The sequence below is a fragment of the Acanthisitta chloris genome, unplaced genomic scaffold (assembly GCF_000695815.1).
Source record: "Acanthisitta chloris isolate BGI_N310 unplaced genomic scaffold, ASM69581v1 scaffold41510, whole genome shotgun sequence".
NCBI classification, from domain to species: Eukaryota; Metazoa; Chordata; class Aves; order Passeriformes; family Acanthisittidae; genus Acanthisitta; species Acanthisitta chloris.
The window spans coordinates 4,873-23,764 of NW_008653218.1; the positions used below are offsets into that span (position 1 = coordinate 4,873).

The 18,892-nt window shown below is 43.5% G+C and overlaps 1 protein-coding gene across 1 annotated transcript; it reads right to left on the reverse strand.

Annotated features, from left to right (window-relative positions):
- Positions 1 to 1,411: 1,411 nt before the first annotated feature.
- Positions 1,412 to 3,977, reverse strand: ZNF750 (zinc finger protein 750). Its single transcript, XM_009079945.1, has 2 exons — positions 2,551 to 3,977; positions 1,412 to 2,129 (listed from the first exon to the last, which is right to left on the reverse strand). Exons 1-2 carry the CDS (start codon positions 3,975 to 3,977, stop codon positions 1,412 to 1,414), a joined length of 2,145 nt encoding a protein of 714 aa, XP_009078193.1.
- Positions 3,978 to 18,892: the final 14,915 nt, after the last annotated feature.

Consider the following 18,892-nt stretch of genomic DNA (forward strand, 5'->3'; position numbering starts at 1 on the left):
GTGTTGAATGCAGCTCCACTTCCTTGTGTGTGTTTGCACAGCTAGTGGTGATGGCCAGGCAGGTGAGGATGTCTCTTTTCTCAGTAATGATCACTGATAAATGTGTACCCATGGGTTTGAGTAATGGTCTGGGTTTGTTTACACAGGGGAACAGCCTGGTTTTAAACTTCTGGAGCAGTTTGGATCAGCTGGAGAGCAGCTTTAAGGCAGAGGGAATTCTGAACTTGGTTATTTGGAGCTAAAGTCTGGATGAATTAACATGCATAATGAATTTCCTTCACTGAGAGAAGCGACTTTTTGGGTTGATTATTGTTCCATGCCCAATCCTTTTTGTCAGTTGAAAATTTTAGTGGCAATTTCTAGCTGATTTTTCCTCAAAACACCTGTAACAGATCGTGTAGTGAATGTATTTGTGTTCACGAATGACTTTCCATATATTTCAAGTACAGATCATGACATTTATTTGAAAAATTACCAGTTTATATACAGAGTTGCAGAAGCAGGAACTAGTTTGGGCTGTGTGTGGCAGCACACAAACCGACAGCGAGTGACACACACACACTGACACAGAACCTTCCCCAGGACAGTTTGCCTCAGGTGAAATAAATTATATAAATAACCTTCTAGGCCTGGAGTTTGAAGGCTGCTCAGTGTCTGCCTATCCTCAGCGAAGGAGGCACCTAAATTGTGTAGATCTTCAGGTTTTCAGTGTTGTTTGCATAGTGATTCACTTCAAGGTGAACATAAACTGCATTTGTTCAACCTGTGCAAGGTGTCTGAGGTTTGGTTTGACTCTTGTTCTCAGTCACTGTGACAAGAACTCGTTCACACAGGGTTTGGGCCAGTTTGCTTCAAGTGGCATCTGCCCCTGAGTAACTGAACTTGGTCTGTTCTGTCTTATGGCAGAATGGCAAAGTGCATTCATACCCAAAGCAGTTTTTACAGTAAATTCTAAACAGCCAGGTTTAATCTTAAGCTTATTTAAACTACTGCCCAGTGAAACAAAAAGATTTCCAAAGAGAAAAAAACACAAAAAAAATCCTATTAGATGAAGTTAAGCCTGAAAAAAAACTAAGACAGAATGTTATTGAGCAATGTTGTTTCTAGAGCTTAAACATCTTTGAAGAAAAGAAGTTGTAGAAGTTATTTTACATCCACACAATTGCAAAAACCCCTGAAAGATTCATCTAATGTACTTTGGCTTTAGTAATGAATGCAAAAAGTCACTCGTCAAAACCTGAGCTTGTACAAGGCAAAGTTCAGTTGCTTAAAAATATTAATATAAAATTATGAACATTATTTACACAGCAGAGATTTAGTGTGTCTTGTCATGGGCCAAGTCCAGTGAGAGATGGTTTGTAGAAATCTCATGGTGCTGCTGCTAACCAGAAACTCGTTGGGAAGGGAAGGATTAGGACACTCTTGTTCTCTTCCTTAAAGTGAAGACTCTGCTGCAGTCATTGGGCCTCACTCTCTTAGTGCCTTGCTGGGATTTTGCAGACTCTTTTTGGTTTGTCCTTTTCTGTCCTTTAACTTTGGCATTGCACTGAGTATCCTGAGTATCAGAAGAGTTACAAGTGGCTTCTGTGTCTGTAGTGTGACTGTCCTGCGTGCCCTGCCCGTCGCTGTCCAGCCGAGCTGTGCTGGGGCTGTATGCAGCCAACTGGCAGAGAGCTACAGCTGCTGTTTGCTTCTGCTCATCACAGCTGTCCATGATTCGCAGGTCTTGGGCTTCGTTGCGGTGAGCTGGGAAGGATTTGTCGCAGGAGCTGCTGCTGGGGTTCTTGGGGTTCCCTGCCTCGGCTCCGGAGCTCTCGCTGTCTGCGGCCGGAGAAGCAGCAGCACCGTTCTCACGAGCTGGGCTGTGGAAGGATGTTTTCAGGCTTCCTGTGTTACAGGAATCCTTTACTGAGAGGTTTAGGGGCATGTCCTGCAGGTCTAGAAAGCTCTGCCTCTCTGTTTTGGATGTGGGTTTGTACACGTGCTCGTGAGTAGGTCCTGTGCTTGTGTCAGCCTTCTTTGACAGGTTGAGGGGAGCTATCCCCGTGTCTTCTTCCGTGCTGGGCAGTGAGCCAGTGTTGTTCTGCCCATCAGTCTGTGTGTGGGAGTCTTCATCAGTGACATTAATGCTGCAAGAAACGAACAGAAAAGAGAATTCACCATCAGTTGCTCTTTTAAACTGGGGCTGGGGAGATGGGCAGGGAGAGGCAAAAATCTGGCTAGAAGTCTGACAGTTTTGTTTCTCCTGTGACTTCCCTCAAGTACCTTTCACCACATACACATTGCTGTCCTACAGGACATTCCCTGAAGTACACAAACACAGACATATTTACAGCTTTGGAAATTCCTGGTACACCTAAGGACAATGAGTGCTCTGCTCACTGTAGCAGCTGTGAACTGTACTGTGCTCTGCTCAGTGAGGGTAGAACGTATTATCTCACTGCTGTCAGTTTAAATGTATTCAAGTCACAGTGCATGAAACGTGCCCATCTAAGTTTCTGTGTCCTGGCAAACCTGACAAGAATTTCCAAGTGATTTATGCTACTTTACCTGCTTGGTGAATCCCCTCTGTCCTGCTGTGTCTGCACACCTTGAAGTGGAGTAGGTTGGTCGGTGCTTTTTCTCACGGGCCTGAAGGCTGTGAAGTTTTCTTCTGGTTGATCATACTTGCCCAGAGATGTGGAGGATGACTTGTTAGAGAGGTCGAATAAGCCCTCACACGCATGGCTGGTCTGAGTGAAGTTGGTGGGGCTGGGTCTGCCAGGGGAGCCTGTGGCTGCACTTCCTGCCAGAGGGCTCATTTTGGCATTCTCCCTTTCATTTTGGTCATCCTTTGGATTACCTTTGGCATGCAGTAATGTAATTTCTTTTTCATACTCTGCTTGTTTTTTATGAGAACTTAGAGGGTATTGTTGGGAAGGGCTTAGAGAAGCTGGGTACAGCAAGGTAGTTTCTTCCATCAGATGAGAGTTTTGATCCCTGTTAATTCCAGCTACGTGTGAAAATCTGTAAAATGGAGGATCTGTTGGCCTACAAAATCCATATGGTATTGGTGGAGTGGAGTGATATTGCTGGAACAATCGATAGTGTTCGTATGCTGATGGATTTATGGGTTTTGGAAGTGGCCCAGGGTGGGGAAGAAAGTGTCTTTGATCTTGTGTTCCATAGACAGAGAGAGCAGAACTTTCACACTCCGAGTTGCCTGGGAGCAGGTAAGGTGTGTAGATAGCCAACCTGTGCTCATAGAAATGGGGAGAGTACTCAGGAATCATTGGTTGCATGTAAGGTGAAATGGAACCAAAGCCTTTTGTGGGAGCAACTTTATGTGGAAAGTCTGGGAGGAAAGGAGAGCCAGCCTTCCATGGGTGGGCTGGTGCGTGAAACGCAGACTTGGTGTGGAAGGGGGAACTTTTGTTAGAGAGAGAGAGAATTTCAGAGGCTTCACTGATCTCTGGGCCTTTGCTGTCTCGGTGTTCCCCGACAGGAACGAAGGCTGAGGGCCTCACCATGCCCTCCAACAGGGGCTGCACACTGATGGCACTTTCTGCTGTGGAGTTGGCAGGGCTTAATTCCTTCGGAATCACAGGTTTTTGTCCTTGAATTGCTGCATTTGTTGCCTGGTTTTGTAACTCAACGTTTTCCTTGGCATCTTCTTTTGCAAAAGGATATTGAGGCTTTGAATCGAGGCTTGACAGTCCATTTGTGACAGATTTAGAAGAAGTTGGTTTGACACTAGATTCAAGCTGATTGATCTGTTTGGGCTCCAGGGAACTGCTCTTTGGACACTTGATGACGCGATCCTGCTCCGACACCAAGGTGATGGAGTTTTTGCAGAGACCATACTTCATGTGGTTAAAGAGATGGGATTTCTCATTGCAAGTGAAGGGGCACTGGAAGCACTTGTACTTGAATGGCTTTCCTGGTGGTCTTGGGATGTAATGAGGCTTCTTGGGTTTGCGTTCTTTGAGGAGACTCATTTTTTTGTTCTGCTTTAAACGAGTCAATGTAGTGGTTCTTTATAAAAACTTTCTTGTGGTTCGCTTTCCTCACTTTTAGCCTCGTGATGTTTCCGGTTTTTCAGGTTTCTAGAATCCTTCTTCCCAGCTGAGGAGAAGCATCCAGCTCCCGTGGTGTGTCAGGGAAGAGGGTGGCAGAAAACAACCCTTTTGCCACTGGTAGTGCAGGAACTGAAACACAAAGTTGAACATTAGCTGTAGTGGAACATTGGAACTAAAGACAAAGTAGCGTGTTCTCTTTACTGCATTCATTGCCCCTCGTACTGCATATGGCGTGTGTGGGTTTTTAGAGATGAAATAAAAGTGCTGGATGCCAGCCCTGGGTCACACAGACACTGAACCTTGGCAACCCTTCGCACCCAAACACAGTCACACGAGTGGCCTAATTTCCAGCAGCAGCAGCACTGTCACCTGCCCCTGCTGCTGGCTCAGGGGAGTTCCCTTTGAAAGCCAAAGGAACATTCATTCAGAAGATGAAAGTAGAAATCCAGGTGGAGCTGTTGCGAGAGGAGTGGAGGTGGGTGGGATGGGAAGAGGCAGGTCCCGGGATGTGGGGTGAGCCTGTCGGGCCGGTCGGGGAGAGCGAGGAGGGAATTTCCTGCTGTGGTGACACAGGGTGGGTGGACAGGTCGCTCCTGGGTGGCTGACTGGGCTCTTTGTGAGACTGACCAACCCCTCTCTTCACTGGGCTGGCATTTCCCAACTGCCCAGTCTCAATGGATACCTCAAAAGTGGCCAATCTCTCTCGAAGGATCAAACCACACTGATTTTCTTCCTCTTCCTAATTCAATTAAGAGAAACGAGCAGTGCAGTGGCTGAGTAATGGAATCCTCTGCCTGATAAACACACCTCCGTTCTCCTGCCGATCGCAGAGTTAACACGGACACCCCAGCGTATTCACACAGGGGCAAAAGGTGTCTGAGAGTAATTGATTTGTAGGGGAAGGATCTATGCCTTTCTGTGGAAAACGGAGGTTGTGGATACTTTATCCAGCGCAGCGATTCGCTGGGTAGATAAGTCGGGAGGGCTTGTACCAGCTTGTTCCATTATGTTCGCTGATTCCGAAGGCGTGAGAAACTCTCAGAGTCAAGTTCTCATGATTTTATAGGATGTGTTATGGCAGAGATCTAAAAACTGATGATTTCATCATGAACTACAAGCATCATTATCAAAATGATGACTGTTGCAAAACCACCTTCTGTATCTATTGTGTTACCCGAAACTACAGGAACACTAATTGTAAGGGTGACGAGATAACTCCTTTTTTTTTTCCCTTTTTTTTTTCTTTTTTTTTTTTTTTGTGTGCGAAAGAAAGCTTTGTACATAGAAGTTTGAATTAGCAGTATTAAAATTCCGAGTTTCTGGAAAGAATTGCAGGTCATTAGGTGCTGTGAGATTTTGGTTAAAGTAGAGACATTTTGCATTGCTTAAATCAGAGATTATTTCCTAGCAAATGACAGGCAACACGTGATGAAAACTGGAGGCAAAGCTACAGAATTGCTGCTTGTTTCGTCAGGTATTGTAATCCTAGCAAATTGTATTGATGTTGTTTCTGATGTCAGAGAAATAGTAATGTTGTTCAGATAAGGCACCCTGGAAAATGCAAAGCTGCTCTCTAAGTAGGAAAAAAAATCGGGTTTTTTTTTTTCCTAACATGAACAAATGATTACATGTGCTTCAGGTTAAAGAGAAAGGAATTTCTGGAGACATAGCTTTTTGTTTTTCAGGTTTTAACAAAGCTTTTTTTGGTTGTTTGAGTTGGGTAATGATCCTGTGACAGCAGCAAAAATAGAGCAGCGTGTTCAAGTCTTATTGGAGTTTGGTTCAAACAGCAGTTAATATATTTCTTAGAAAAATCAGATAATATTTAAAATATTTTAACTAATGATATCCAGAATTCCTCTGAAAGACTAAGAATATTGCTTTTATACTAGAAATAAATAAGTGAAGTGCTGAGGAGTAGGAGGGCAGGTCCAGATAAGGAACTGAGGGGATTTTTTTCTGCCTGAAGTGAGTTGTTAGATTTATTTTTGTCTAGTGATGTCTAACTAACATGGAAAGTTTGTAAGGGACTCAGTGGAGTCAGTTTGTGCCTGTTATTCTTTGTATCTTCTTGGAATTGCTTGTACTAATTATTGTTGGGGAAAAAAAAAAGATATTGTTGTCAAAAGTGCATTGCTTTCTTAGTGGAGCCATTTATGATAAGGTCCCAATCTGCATTCAGGTGCAGCACTTATAATAAAGGGATGGTAATTAGATTTCCTTGTTCTGCCAGCTTTCCTTTGCTCCATAATGAAAATTCCTGTGTGTCCTGTCCTCCCCCCTCCGACTTTGTACTCCGTATTTAACTTTGATTCAAGTTATTCCTGTTGGGCAGAGTATTAACTATCGTTTCTTAACGAGATAAAATACCTCACTGCAGCTCTACTGGTAGAAATTTCGAGCCTCGGAGCTCCTTTGCCATGGGGAGAACAGGAGAACATTCCAATAGCTTTTCCCTTCTTTTTGTTTCATGTGTTTTGATGGCTCCCAGAACCTGCTGCTCTGACTTGGGAGGTGCAGAGTGAGCAGCTCATTTGAAAGGGTGTTTACCCTTTCCTAAACGTAGGTCAGTGCCAGCCAGGTGAATATTCTCTCCGTGAATAGTTCATCCTTTCCTTTCTCATGGTTTAAAAATGCCAGAAATAAAAGATTTCTAAAGCCAGACAAGAAGGATCATTTCTCTTCCAGTCTCTAAGTAAAACACAGAAGTGTCTGGCAGAGGGACATGTTTCATAATTAAGAAGAGATAAAATTATTTGATCACACAAATGCAGCCAGGAAGGACATTAATGGTTTCAAATAGTTGCAAGCAATTAAAACTGTCCTTATATAAATCGTGGTCCTTCCAGTTGTACGATGGTTTGTGCTACCAAAGTTAGGTTTTAGTATTAAAAGGGAAAATCAAAATACCTCATTGCTTTTTCCTTAAACTTCAGTGCCATCACTCGTGATATCCTTTAAAAGTGGGGGGAAAAATCTTCAATACCAGGATGATGGGTTTTATATAACTTTTTTTTTTTAAGTCTGAGAATTTGTTTCCTGTAGAAATGCAGGTGGTTCTATACCATTATAATTTTCTAGTTTAGAAATGTAGTTTTATATAAAATAGCTTTAAAGGAATTTTATATATTTATATCTAATTGATCCATAATTGCTGTATTTATTGAAAACAGGTTGTTCAGATAACACTGGTTAAACCTGAGGTTGTGTTAGTTGTTTGTGTTTGTCCATAGTAACCTCCCCGTGGCTTTCTAACCCAGAGCCCTTCTCAGCCTGAGACTGATGGCTCCACATTTTCTTCCTCCTGTTTTGAAAAGCAGGTTGTTGCTCCCTCCCTGCCTGTAACCTGTTGGCAAGTTCAGCAAACAGAAAAGTCGTTGGACATTGTGTGTGTGTAAATACATAAAAAAAAACCTCCGTGGGGCTAAGTGTGTGCACAGATATTCGCATGGGTATCCATACACACACATAGATATGTATGTCTGTATCTCTGCACGTTGGTTTAGGGGGTTTTAAGTTGTCTAAATTGTTGAAGGTGCCCAGTTGATCAAAGAAGACATTTCAAAATGTCTTTTATTACAAGCAGGGACAGTAATTACATTTCTTTTTAGGACACAGCTTCAGCAAAGTACGTAACAGCTGGTCGTGCCCACCCCATTATTACTGCAGTCTCCTTCTGGTGATGTGGATCTCTCTGACCAGGAGGACTCACTGGGGTGGAACATTTTGAAGGACATGCTATAATTAAAATATTGTGATGTGGCATTATTGCATAACCCAAGGACATGCCATTGTCACCTACCCAGGGTGTTGCAAGAACAAGATTTGTGAGTTTTATTCTAGCTGAGATTTTTCCAGCCATTAACCAACCCCTCCCTTCTAAACTTCCAGGTCCTTGAAACTGAGAGAGAAATTTAAAGGCAACTGTTTGTTAATTTGGAGGAAATATGGGGGAGAGGAGTGGGCTGGGAAGAGAGTGTGGAAGGTATGGACCGACAGGGACTCCGTGCGCGTGTGTCCGTGAGCGCGGGAGGAAGCACCGAAACAGAAAGTAAAGGAGTTGCTCAGGCAGCGTGGATAGAAATAAAAATCTTTGTACATGTTAGGTTAAAAAAAAATCAATGTCTTCATACACTGTAATTGACTAGAAAAGAGAAGACAATCCAATTTCCTGCTAAATTTCCAGAAGCTGGGAAAAAAATGACTAAATCAAAGCTGGAGCACCTTATTTTCAGACAAGCTTTGCAGATGAACCCGACGCGACCGTATGAGGCAGAGCTGGCAGAGCAAACAGCACATTTAAGCAATAAGGCTTTCTGTCATGCTTCAATATAACACACTAACTCCCTGTATGGAAAAAAAAGTGCTTAAACCCCTTTGCACCCACAAGAACTAATTATTGTACCAACTTGCACGAGTTAGATAATTTTCTTTTTCTTCTCTCAGACTAAAATATTTCCCTCTCCTGTTGAAACTTTCAGCTGAAAGCTGAAAGTGGTGCTGTGAGTGCACCTGCTGGAGTAAGCCCTGCTGCTGGGACAGCTGGGAGCTGAGCAGCTTGGATTTACCTCTCGGAGGGGACTCTCCAGAGACTTTCTTGAAGAAGTGCTGTAAAGCAGTGTACTCACCGGGCACTGGGTGTCCGACAGCTGCGGCTCAGCGCGGGTGGTGAGTGTGGCTGTCACTGCTGGGAGAGCAGTACCTGTTCTCTGCCTCAGCCCTGAGTGAAACTGCAGGAGGCTGTTCCAGGGGAGGGACCTGAGCGTGTAGGAGTTGAGCCCTCGGGGTGTAGAGATGCACCTGATATTACTCCAGCCTGCAGCTACGATTCATTTGTTTGCGTCCACCGCTCTCGTTCGGCATTACCTCAGCATCTCGGCGGTCGAGGGAGCTCCCGTCGCTCCCGTGCCCTCCAACAACTAAGTTTTGCTCTGAGCTGGAGTGTCTGCTCCTCTGAGGAGCTGTCTGCAGTCTGGGGTCAGAAAGGGCTTGGTTAACTCTCCTCGAAGCTCAGCCTGTTCCCTTAGGTGCGAGCGACTCGTGGGCAGCAGAACTGACTGTGCACGGGGGGTAGCGAAGCTTAAAGAAACAATTTATGAGTGTCTCATTTATTAGGAGACTGGCATTTCTCATTGAATGCCTTTGTAGCTTTAATATTCTCGCTCTATGTTTTCCTCCCCCTCTTCATTTTTATTTAAATCTTTCTGTCCTTCATGAGTCTCCTTTCCGAAGGCGGGACTGAACCGACTCCAAGCTCGCTTGCCACAGGAACTTGCCAAAGCTTGTCTATAATCGACAGCCAAATGTACAGGTCCTGGAAAGGGAAAGGAGTCACCGCAGGAAGGATTGATTGTCATGTCTGTGTGTTTGCTCAGGAGCTGTGAAATCCAATGGTGAAAGGAGAAAGTCAACTGATCACCCACTGATTAGTGCTGGGACTGGCGTTGAGTTGTGTTTTAGTTAGAGTTTGCAGCTGACAGATTTATTAGTGAGTTTGCCATTCAGCTGGTGACAGGGCTGAGTTGTTCAGGGAAATGATATTCTTTCCCAGCTTGGGAAGAGGGAAATCTTTTGGTAGGTGTAACTCACTCTAAAAACCATTCCTGTCTGTAAAAACCAAGGGGCTTTTAGCTGTTAATTCTAATATTACTGAGATGGTAAAACTTCTGTTCCAAACTAAGTTCAGCTGGGTGAACACGAGAAGTCTCTTGTATCACCCACTACTCTATACAGCTGCAGATTACTCAAACTTTAAAATCCTGAAGCAGGATGAATTTCATACTTGGCAAAAGTAAGGTCTTTTGAATGAAAATTAGTAAGGAAATTGTCACTACAAAACATGTTTAGGCAGTGGGTAAAGGTTGTTTCAAAGTCAGTCTCTAAAGCAGTGTCTTTACAATTGATTTTAAGGTGTTGCCTTTGTCTTGGTGGAATTATTTACAGACATGTACTTTCTTTATCTGACTGTGCAGGTCACTGTCCTTCCCCTTGCTGTGCTGCTGTCTCTTTCTGGAAAAAAATTCAAATTATACACTTAATTTTAGGGTAGAAGAGTGACTCTTGTGTGGATTTTTTAGGGTTTTTAAAATTTTTCTTTTATTATTATGTTCCCATAGTGCAGCACAGCAGTGTAAAAAGATGTCACGTTACTGTCACATTACTCTTGGGTTGTTTGTAAGTCCTTTGGCTTTGCATGGAACAACAGGAGTGTTTGTGGTGCATCATTCTTCCATTCAGTTGTAGAATATTTCGAAGACAATTTGTACCTTAGAAAATTCTGCCTGCAGAGAAAGGTCTTGCAATGTCTGCATCAAAAATGCCTCTGAAAGACCCAAGGAGAGAAGCCCTATGCTTTCTCAGCAGTCCCTGCTCAGTGGTGGACAGCCTTTCTTTTCATGTCAGTAGTTTGGCTGCCACAGGCCTCATTTTCCTTCTGCAATGTGCATCACTTTGTGCTGTCTGTAGCTGAAGGAAGGTGCCATCAGGTGTCTTGTTTTGCAGGTTTTAGGGTAGAGGCAGATTTCCTTGGCTAGAATCAGATGTGATATTTATTTTGAAAGAAAATTGCAATTTTTGGCAGGTAGAAGAAGCTGTTGGATTCCTTCAATATGGGTGGCTGAACTGGGATAAGAGACAGACAGAACTGGAACTTGGATTTTATTTCCCCCCCTTCTCTCCATCCCCTTCCCATGTCTGGAATGGGGGGGAGATGTGTCCAGTTGCTGCATTGACCCATGGAAAATAATGGTTTAAATCCAGGTGCTTCCTGGAAGTTGCTGTTATCAGTCAGATCAGCTGAAATCAGCTGTGAGTAAAGCAGGACTGGATCAAAAAGAACAGCTCATGTAAATGCCACTTGGTTTGGGGTTTGGATGGTATTGGAAACCCAGGTCTGGGAGAGGAGATTAACTGGGGGACCCCAGGACAGGACAGGGAGAGCTCCTGTTTGTGCAGACTTCTAGAAATAATAGACCAGGATTGCAGTGATGTTGTTTCAACACGTGTTTGACCAAATGACCCCAGTCCCCTGTTGGCAGCACCTTTTGCATTTACCTGAGCATGGTTTCAGTTAAGTAAGAGCACCAGGATTGAAATAGTAAAATTTGGATTGATTGATTATTTTTCTCCCAAGCTGCTTTTTTAAAAAAAGTGATTAGTTTTGTATCTCTAGAGGGCTGAAGCTTGGATTTTGTATCTCTTTTGCAATAGAATATACTTCATTGTTCTAGATTCTATCTAAACTTCAGTTATCAAAGTGTTGTTGAGTTTAACTGGTGTTGAATTTAACTGGTTTAATTACTACAGCATAAATCTGCCATTCTGCAAATGTTACATCTTCCTTTGTGTTTTTAGGAGATTTTTAGGCTCTGCTTTAGCACTAGGCAGAAAACAAACTGTCACTAGCAGAAACTATACCTCCAAATGGGATGCACTTTTTCTGGATACACTGCTCACCTCGTGTTTGTTTTCCTCTTGAACTTGAAAATTCCATTCCCTGGATGTATGAGCATGTGCCAAGTGTTGTTCCAGTCAGTTATATCAGCCCACTCTGTGGTTCAGGTAGTTCTCAGCCTTCTGCTCTGAGGCCAGGCCAGGCCATGGGTGCTGTGCTGTGCTGCACTTCACCTCTGTCAGCTGGAACTCACACCACTCTCGGAGGGTGGACACTGGTTGTCAGTCACCAACTGCTTCTCCAAGTCTTTCCAGAGATGCCTTAGCAGTTTGTGAGCTCGTTAGTTATTCCAGGAGAGCTGAATGATTGTAAACATGGATACTGACAGACATGGAGCTGGTGAAGCTCAACTTTCCATCTCCAGGGAACATCTTGGACTGTGCTTAGCAATATGCACTTCTACCTGGGTCACTTTAGTTCTGTGTCCAGTTTATGCTTTGAGCTAAATGACCAAGAAAGTCCTTTTTTTCTTTTCTTTCTTGGATCACTCAACCTAAAGTCATGGAAAGATTTGGCTCTCTGCAGCAGCATGTTTGGGCTGGGTTATTCCCCAGCATTCCCAGAAGGGGGCAAATGGATGTGGATATAATTGCTGTAACTCATGCCGTGCCCCAAAACATTACATGATTCTTGTACAATATTCTCATAATTATCTTTTTCAATCCCATACGAATAGTTATTAGCCTTAATGCTTTTTGAATAACACCTTTGAAATGTGCCTTTGTTTTTCATAACTATCCAGTCCCTGGCTCCGGAGATAGGTCTGGGCAGATTACTGTTTGGGAGCCACTTGTTCATGATTACTGCAGCAAATTACTTGTATGGGAAAAGAATAAAAGCTCAGCAGTTAATAGCAACTGCAGATCCCATTTTTAGATATTTATTGTGGCCTGGTAGTGTTTGGCCTGGAATGAGGATGTTCTTCCTTTGGGTTCCTGTTCTCGCCCCTGGGCAGTGAAACATCTTGGGGGAAGTGGGGAACAGCATGAATGGGGACTGTAGGCAAAGCCATGAGCTGTTTATAGGGAGGGGTTTAATCATCACTCTTTTCCCTGCCAGTTATTCTCAGAGGGATGTAATATGTACCTTCAGTCTCTGCTTGACACTCTGGTTACAATTCTCTCATTTTCAAAGTGTTTTTCACACAGAACGTTTTGTTTTTTTCCTGTTCTGCTTTAGTTTCAAGACTTCTGTCAGAGATTCTGAGCCAGTTCTCACCTCAATGAAGTTTTTCTGGTAGAATGCAGCAGTAGGACCTGAGTTGTGCCATGTGTAGTTCCAGGAGATATAAACTCACTTTGGGGCATACCTGGTGCTGCTCTGCCCAGAGCACAGGGAAACACAGAGCTAGACTCCTACACTTACCCTGGTTTTGACTTTCAGTATGTCTCTGAAACGGGTTAAATTTTATAAATATCTCTATAATTACTCTATGTTGTCTACTATTTTTCAAAGTGGAGAAAATAAACATCAAGTAAAATATGATTTTTTTAAAATTTTATGCCATTAAAGGCATTCCGATGCTGCAGTTCTGGAGCTGCAGCTTGTCTAACAGATTAAATTTTATGCCATTAAAGGCATTCTGATGCTGCGGTTCTGGAGCTGCAGCTTGTCTAACAGACTTGGTCACCATTTAGCTGTAAAATTTCAGCTGTTGTTAGAAGGGATCAAGCAGCTAAATTTGCATGTGGGGAAAAGTGGTTTTTTTTTAAAGCAAAATAGCCAGACTTTATCTCATGATCTGATGATGTCTTTGTGTGAGTTTCTACATGGAATTGCAGCACCCCAAAGTGAAACATTTCTTACTGTACAGTAGATGTCAGGGCCAAAAACTTCCATTTCTGTGTGGTTTCAGTCTGATTTCACATCTTTTGTTTTCTGCTGTATTTGTGGTTTTGTAGGCTTCAGCCTATTATTTATAGTGTTTTTTTTTTATTTAATTGGGTGGGAATAAATACTAAACAAACAAGAGAATCCTAGTTTACTTGAATTTCTGGTTTGCTTGTGAAAGGACGTTATTAAAATTTCTCTTGATGACAGCATAGTATAAACTTTCTAGCTAATAAGGTGTGTCATGGAGAGGAGCACATGAACCTTCCTGAGATGGAGAGTGCTCTGGTGTCACACTGAAGGACTTGCTGAGGACCAAACAGTCACAGCTGTACCTGCTCCATGGGGCCTGGGCCTTCTCTGCTGAAAACCAGAGAAGATCTCTCCAGTGCCATCTGAGAACTCTTAGTGTTCCACAAGGATAACTGTGATGGTTTGGGCTCTGGATGGTTGCTCTTTTTTTTTTTTTTTTTTTTATGCTTGTTGTGCATTACATGATCCTGTTTTTGCTCTAAAATCATGTATGTGTCGAGTAAGGTTGGAAACATTTGCATCACTGAAGAGTAAGAAAAGGAAGTCAGGGAAAGAAGATTGGGAGAAGCCTGAGGTTACCCTTGCAGTGAGTTAGTGCTTATTTTGGGAGGATTCCAGCCAGGAAGATGCTACTTTTGATCTGCCTGCCTTCTTGTATACCCTTACCCATTCACAGAGAGTAGAGACTGGAACAGCCCAATAGTCCCTTGCTCCTGTTTCAACTGTGGCAACAATAACAGCATGATGTAAACTGAAGGCAGCAGTGCTGGTGCAATGGGTAATTCAGCAGTCTGGTGCTGGTGGGTCAGTGCAGCTGATCCAGATCTGGAGTTTGGAAAGTGTAGAACTAGAGAGTGCAAAATACCTGTTTGTGCAGAACCAGCCTTTATTTCTTCTGTTTGAAAATTACCTTCGGAAGAAAAAGAGCAACAAGAAAGTGTAAGAAGCAAATAGGGAGCGTCAAAGCCTACAGTGATGTTTTGTTGGTGAGATTTGAGACTTGGCAAGTTACAATATCTTGGGATCCCATGACAAAATCATGAGCTTTTTACTTTCTCAGAGAGGTCAGACACAATTCTACCTGTCCCTGGATTAGGGACATATTTGTGAGTTCTCTCTGCTGAATGGTAAGCACATGGGTTAAACAGGAGACTCTGGTTCTGTCAGTTGATGTTTACTCTCTGCTTTAAAAATATCCCATTGTCAGGTATATTTTTGGTGCAAAATGTGTATGAAGCTAAGTCTCTGGTGCAGTCAGGTGGTTTCAGATGGACTCAGCCAACCTCAGTAGCAGATGCTACAACTGTGAGGGAATATCTGTGTACACATCACTGCTGTGTCTGTGGTTAGAAAAGTCCCTCAGCTTCTGCTGCAAATATCTTGTTAATTTTCTCTTGTTAATTTGGTTAGAGTGGATAGGTATTCTGGGGCAATTCTCTGTGCTGCTGGTACAGAGAACACTGCACATTTGCTGGTATTGCTAAGAGATTGGATTCCTGTCTGTTTTATCTGGGAGTAAGGAGGTGCTCCCTGAGAGTTGTATATAGCTAGATATACTTAAAAACCCAAAGCAAATAAAGTCTGAAAATCTCTGCACACAATGAAAAAAAGGGGCATTTTAGCTTGTCCAATCTTACTGTGCCCCTAACAAAAGTCCAACCAAAACTGCTTTCAAGTGTGTTCTGGAAGGAGGTTTAACTTAGAGTAAGGTTTAAATAGTCTTATAGAAATCTATTATGTAGCTTCTTCAATTTGTTTATCTACTCTGTTTTTAAGGATTACCTTCTGTGTTTTCATATTCTACAGTAAGTTGTTTGTTATGGATTTGCAGCTGCCAGGGGTTGGAGAAGGAAGATGCCTCAGGAAGTGAAGCTTCTGCAGCACGTTGATCTGCACTATAGTGGTGGTGACTTGTGAGGCTTTTGGCCAAATTCCAGGTGCTTTTCATCACAGATACAGGAAGAAGTGAAAAAAAAAATCTACCTGTCTTAGGTGGACTCTTAGAGAATTGAGAACACCCAAACCTGAAAGGCTGGTTACGGAAGAATTCCTCCTCTCTAACACCCTGGTGAACTTTAAAAATGATGCATTGTCTTGAAAAGAGTCTTTTAAAAAGTTATAATGCCTATGTCACCGTAATAGTTTTCAAATTAGCAGGGAAGCTTTATAAATAGTGCAGATTTCTTTTTTTCACTAGCCAGCAGGTATGAGCAAGAAGAATTGTCATGTCTGGAGCCGCAGCAGGGAAGGTTCTTCCCCCAGCACCACTGGGAGGTGGGGAAAACACTGAGCAGGGAGTAAATGACAATGAATTGCTTCTGGCTTTTTCACCGTGGGGTTTATCTCAGTGTTGCACAACCTTAGCCTGAAGGCTTGGCTTTCTTGGGTGATTTTTCTTTTCTGACATGCAGTGTTATGAGTTTACAGAATTTTTATACTCCTTCAGAGCTCTTCATTCATTTGCTCAGTAGTATTTCTCCGTCAGCCTGTTCCTTCATGTCCTTCAACTGCATTTTGCTGCTGGTTCAGTCAGGGGCAGAGCTCTGCCAGCTCTAGACCTGTGAGCAGCTCTCTCGTATGGTCTTGGGTGTGAGAGGGTAGATGAGTCCCCAAAACATTTAGCACTGTGTTTCAGGGAAGGCAGCTCAGCACTGTTCTGGTGGGAGGGCAGGCAGGTAAGGGGGCTTGGGGTTGTTCTGGCTGTGTTATGTAATGCTGCTGGGATGAACTGGCTGAGATCCAGATCCGTCTGCTTCCTGCTTGGCCCCTGGCCACACAGCAAAGCTCCCACTCCTGTCAGTGCCCTGGCACTCCTGTCAGTGCCCTGGCACTCCTGGAGCCTGCCCAGAGCTCCCTGCTGCAGGGACCTGGGCAACCACAGCCTCCGTGCCCTTCTTCAGACACTGCTGGAGAAACATGACCACCACCAAACAGTGAGGCTTTGGCAGAGATGTGCTTACAATGTCCTTCTTTAGGCAACATCCAACTTGACCACCAACCCCTCTCTCTCTGCCTGACAGCCATCCCTTGTGTTCCATGTTTTCCTCCCTCAGCAGCAAGCAGACAACCACCTCCTCTGCTGCCCTGCCGTGATTCATCGCTGGAGCAGGTCTGTCCTGTGGGCTGGCTGAGATAGCTCCGTGGAAAAAATACCACGTGATCCTATAATTAAAGACTCTTAATTCATTGCATAGTGAGAGACTGACCTGAGATTGCAGCCAGCCAGACACAGCCCTTTGCAGTCATGGGGCAGAGAATGCTGGTTGGGCTTGTGGATGTGCATCTGTGTATGGGCTGAGCATTAGGGGAGGTGAGAAGGTTGTGGCAGCTTGAGAGGCTTGAGCTGTTCTGTCCTCACATCCCCTCTGAGCCTGCAGGAGCTGTGGTACTTTTCCCTTCTTCCCTGTGGAACTCCTAAGGAGGTCAGCCCTGGGGGCAGGAATGGGAGAGGAGAGGTCACCTGTGGGCGGATTTCAGGCACTTGCCCTTCAGGATGTGATGTTGGAGCATCTCACAGGAACACTGGGAACAGCCAAAGCAGCTCATGCATTTTCTGATCCTCATTGGTAAATTCATCCTCTAGATGAAACAGCTCTGTTAGAGCATATTCTGGAGTCAGTAGCTTGTATGGAAAACGAGAACAAATCAGACATGTTTGGCAGAACTTAAAACAAATAGTTGTTTCTGATCATGGGCCTAACCTGAGCTTATCATTGTTTGCATCTGTGTTGATACAGTAAATATTAGCACAAGAGCCCTAACAAAGTTCCGATTAGGACCTGCCTCTCTCCAGCAGAGGTTGGGGTGCCTTGTGGGAGTGTGTGGTCTCACACCTGATGTTTTCTCCACGGAGAAGCCAAAGTTCTTTTTTTAGCAGCTGAATGACAGTGCTGGGTGTGCTGCTCTCAACACGGGAAGCCAACACACTGCAGATGTGTCTGTGTGCACTCCTTTTTCAGCCTGAGGCTCACAGATGCTGAACCTGCCAAAGGGCAGTTCTGCAGGGAGTTAGCTGCAGTGGAGAAGAGTTGGAAGAGTAAAACTATTATTCTTTGTGCTGAATATATAACAGTGTTTAAGCTTCATAATTCATTAATCATAATGTTTGTGGCTGCCCCTAAAGTGCCATTGTTCAGGGACAACAGACATCCACTTTGTAGTGCTTTTTTTCTTCTTCATATAATTCTAAAACAGAAGGTTTTGCAATATATTTCTTACAGATTGAAGCAGCCCTTGTAAACGGTCCTTACCATAACATAATACTGGGCTGAGGGATAACATTGGCCTAATCTGTCTTAAGTTGCATATTTTAAACCAAATGCAGACAATTCTTATTTCACCTCAGATCCAGTGAAAATCTGCTTTAAATTAAACAGGGTTGACTTGACATTTTGCAACTTTCTTGTGGAGCCAAGGCCAAAGGCTGAGGAACAGGTTTTTGGTGTTTGTTTGTTAGCTGGCTGTATTTGTATGAGGAACATTGCAATAAATAAAAACCCCTTACGATGTGGAGTTGAAGTGGCACAGGGCTCTGGATGGCACAGGTGAGGTTGGTGTAAAGAATATTTTTAAAGGCATTTCTCATTTCCATACACGTGACCTTTCAGCATCCAACATCTTCCATAGGCTCCTTAACCAGGTGCTTAGTGTGTGCCACCTACACCCGAAAGGTGCTGAGCATCCAGCTGGATAAATCTCTGTTTGACAAGCTGGATACCTGTGCAAGCTCTCTGCAGACCAAGGGGAAAGCAACAAAACCCTGTTGTTTGGAAGGCTTGGAAGGCAGAAGCAGTTGCTTTGTTTTCCCAAGGCTTGGTCAAAGCACCGTGCTGCAACCCGCAGTGACGCTGTTGGGCAAGGCAGGGTGGGGTGAAGCAGGTGCTTATTGATACCTCCAGGCTACAGGTAAAGGTGACTGTGTTTGCTTGAGTGTTCACAGACCTAAACAGGTGGATTTTGTTTTAATGGTTTGCTTTAGAGTGGACCCTATTTATCCTCTGAGAAATGGTTTTGATGGCACGCTTTGAAAAACTGTAGAACTAGGAAAGAAATGGGAATTTTCTAAGTTCAACTTATAAAATGAAGTAAGTAAGTTCAGGCCTTCTCCGTGCATCTCTCAGCTTCCTACTTTTCAACAGAAAAGGCATGTTCATAATTTCAAACCCCAAGAATTTTGGCTCTGCCCTACCAAACTAAAATAAGTTTCTTCTAGAAGAATGTTCTTCGAAAGTTTTGGGGGTTTTTTATTTGCAATTTTTTTGATAAATTGACTTTAGGTATGAATTTGACATGGTGTTTGAGAAACTCTAGGGTAAAGAATGAGCTGAAACCTGGAATTTTGGGTAGTGTTTCTTTAGGGGTTTTATGACTCCAACAGGAAATACAATGCTGGACCTACTTTTTCAAACACACAAACATTTGTCAGGAGCAGATTTTATATAGCATTTCCCATAGTCCACAGTTCACCAGTAAATATGCAACCAGTGATAGCACAAAACATTCCCCTAGGTCAGTATTT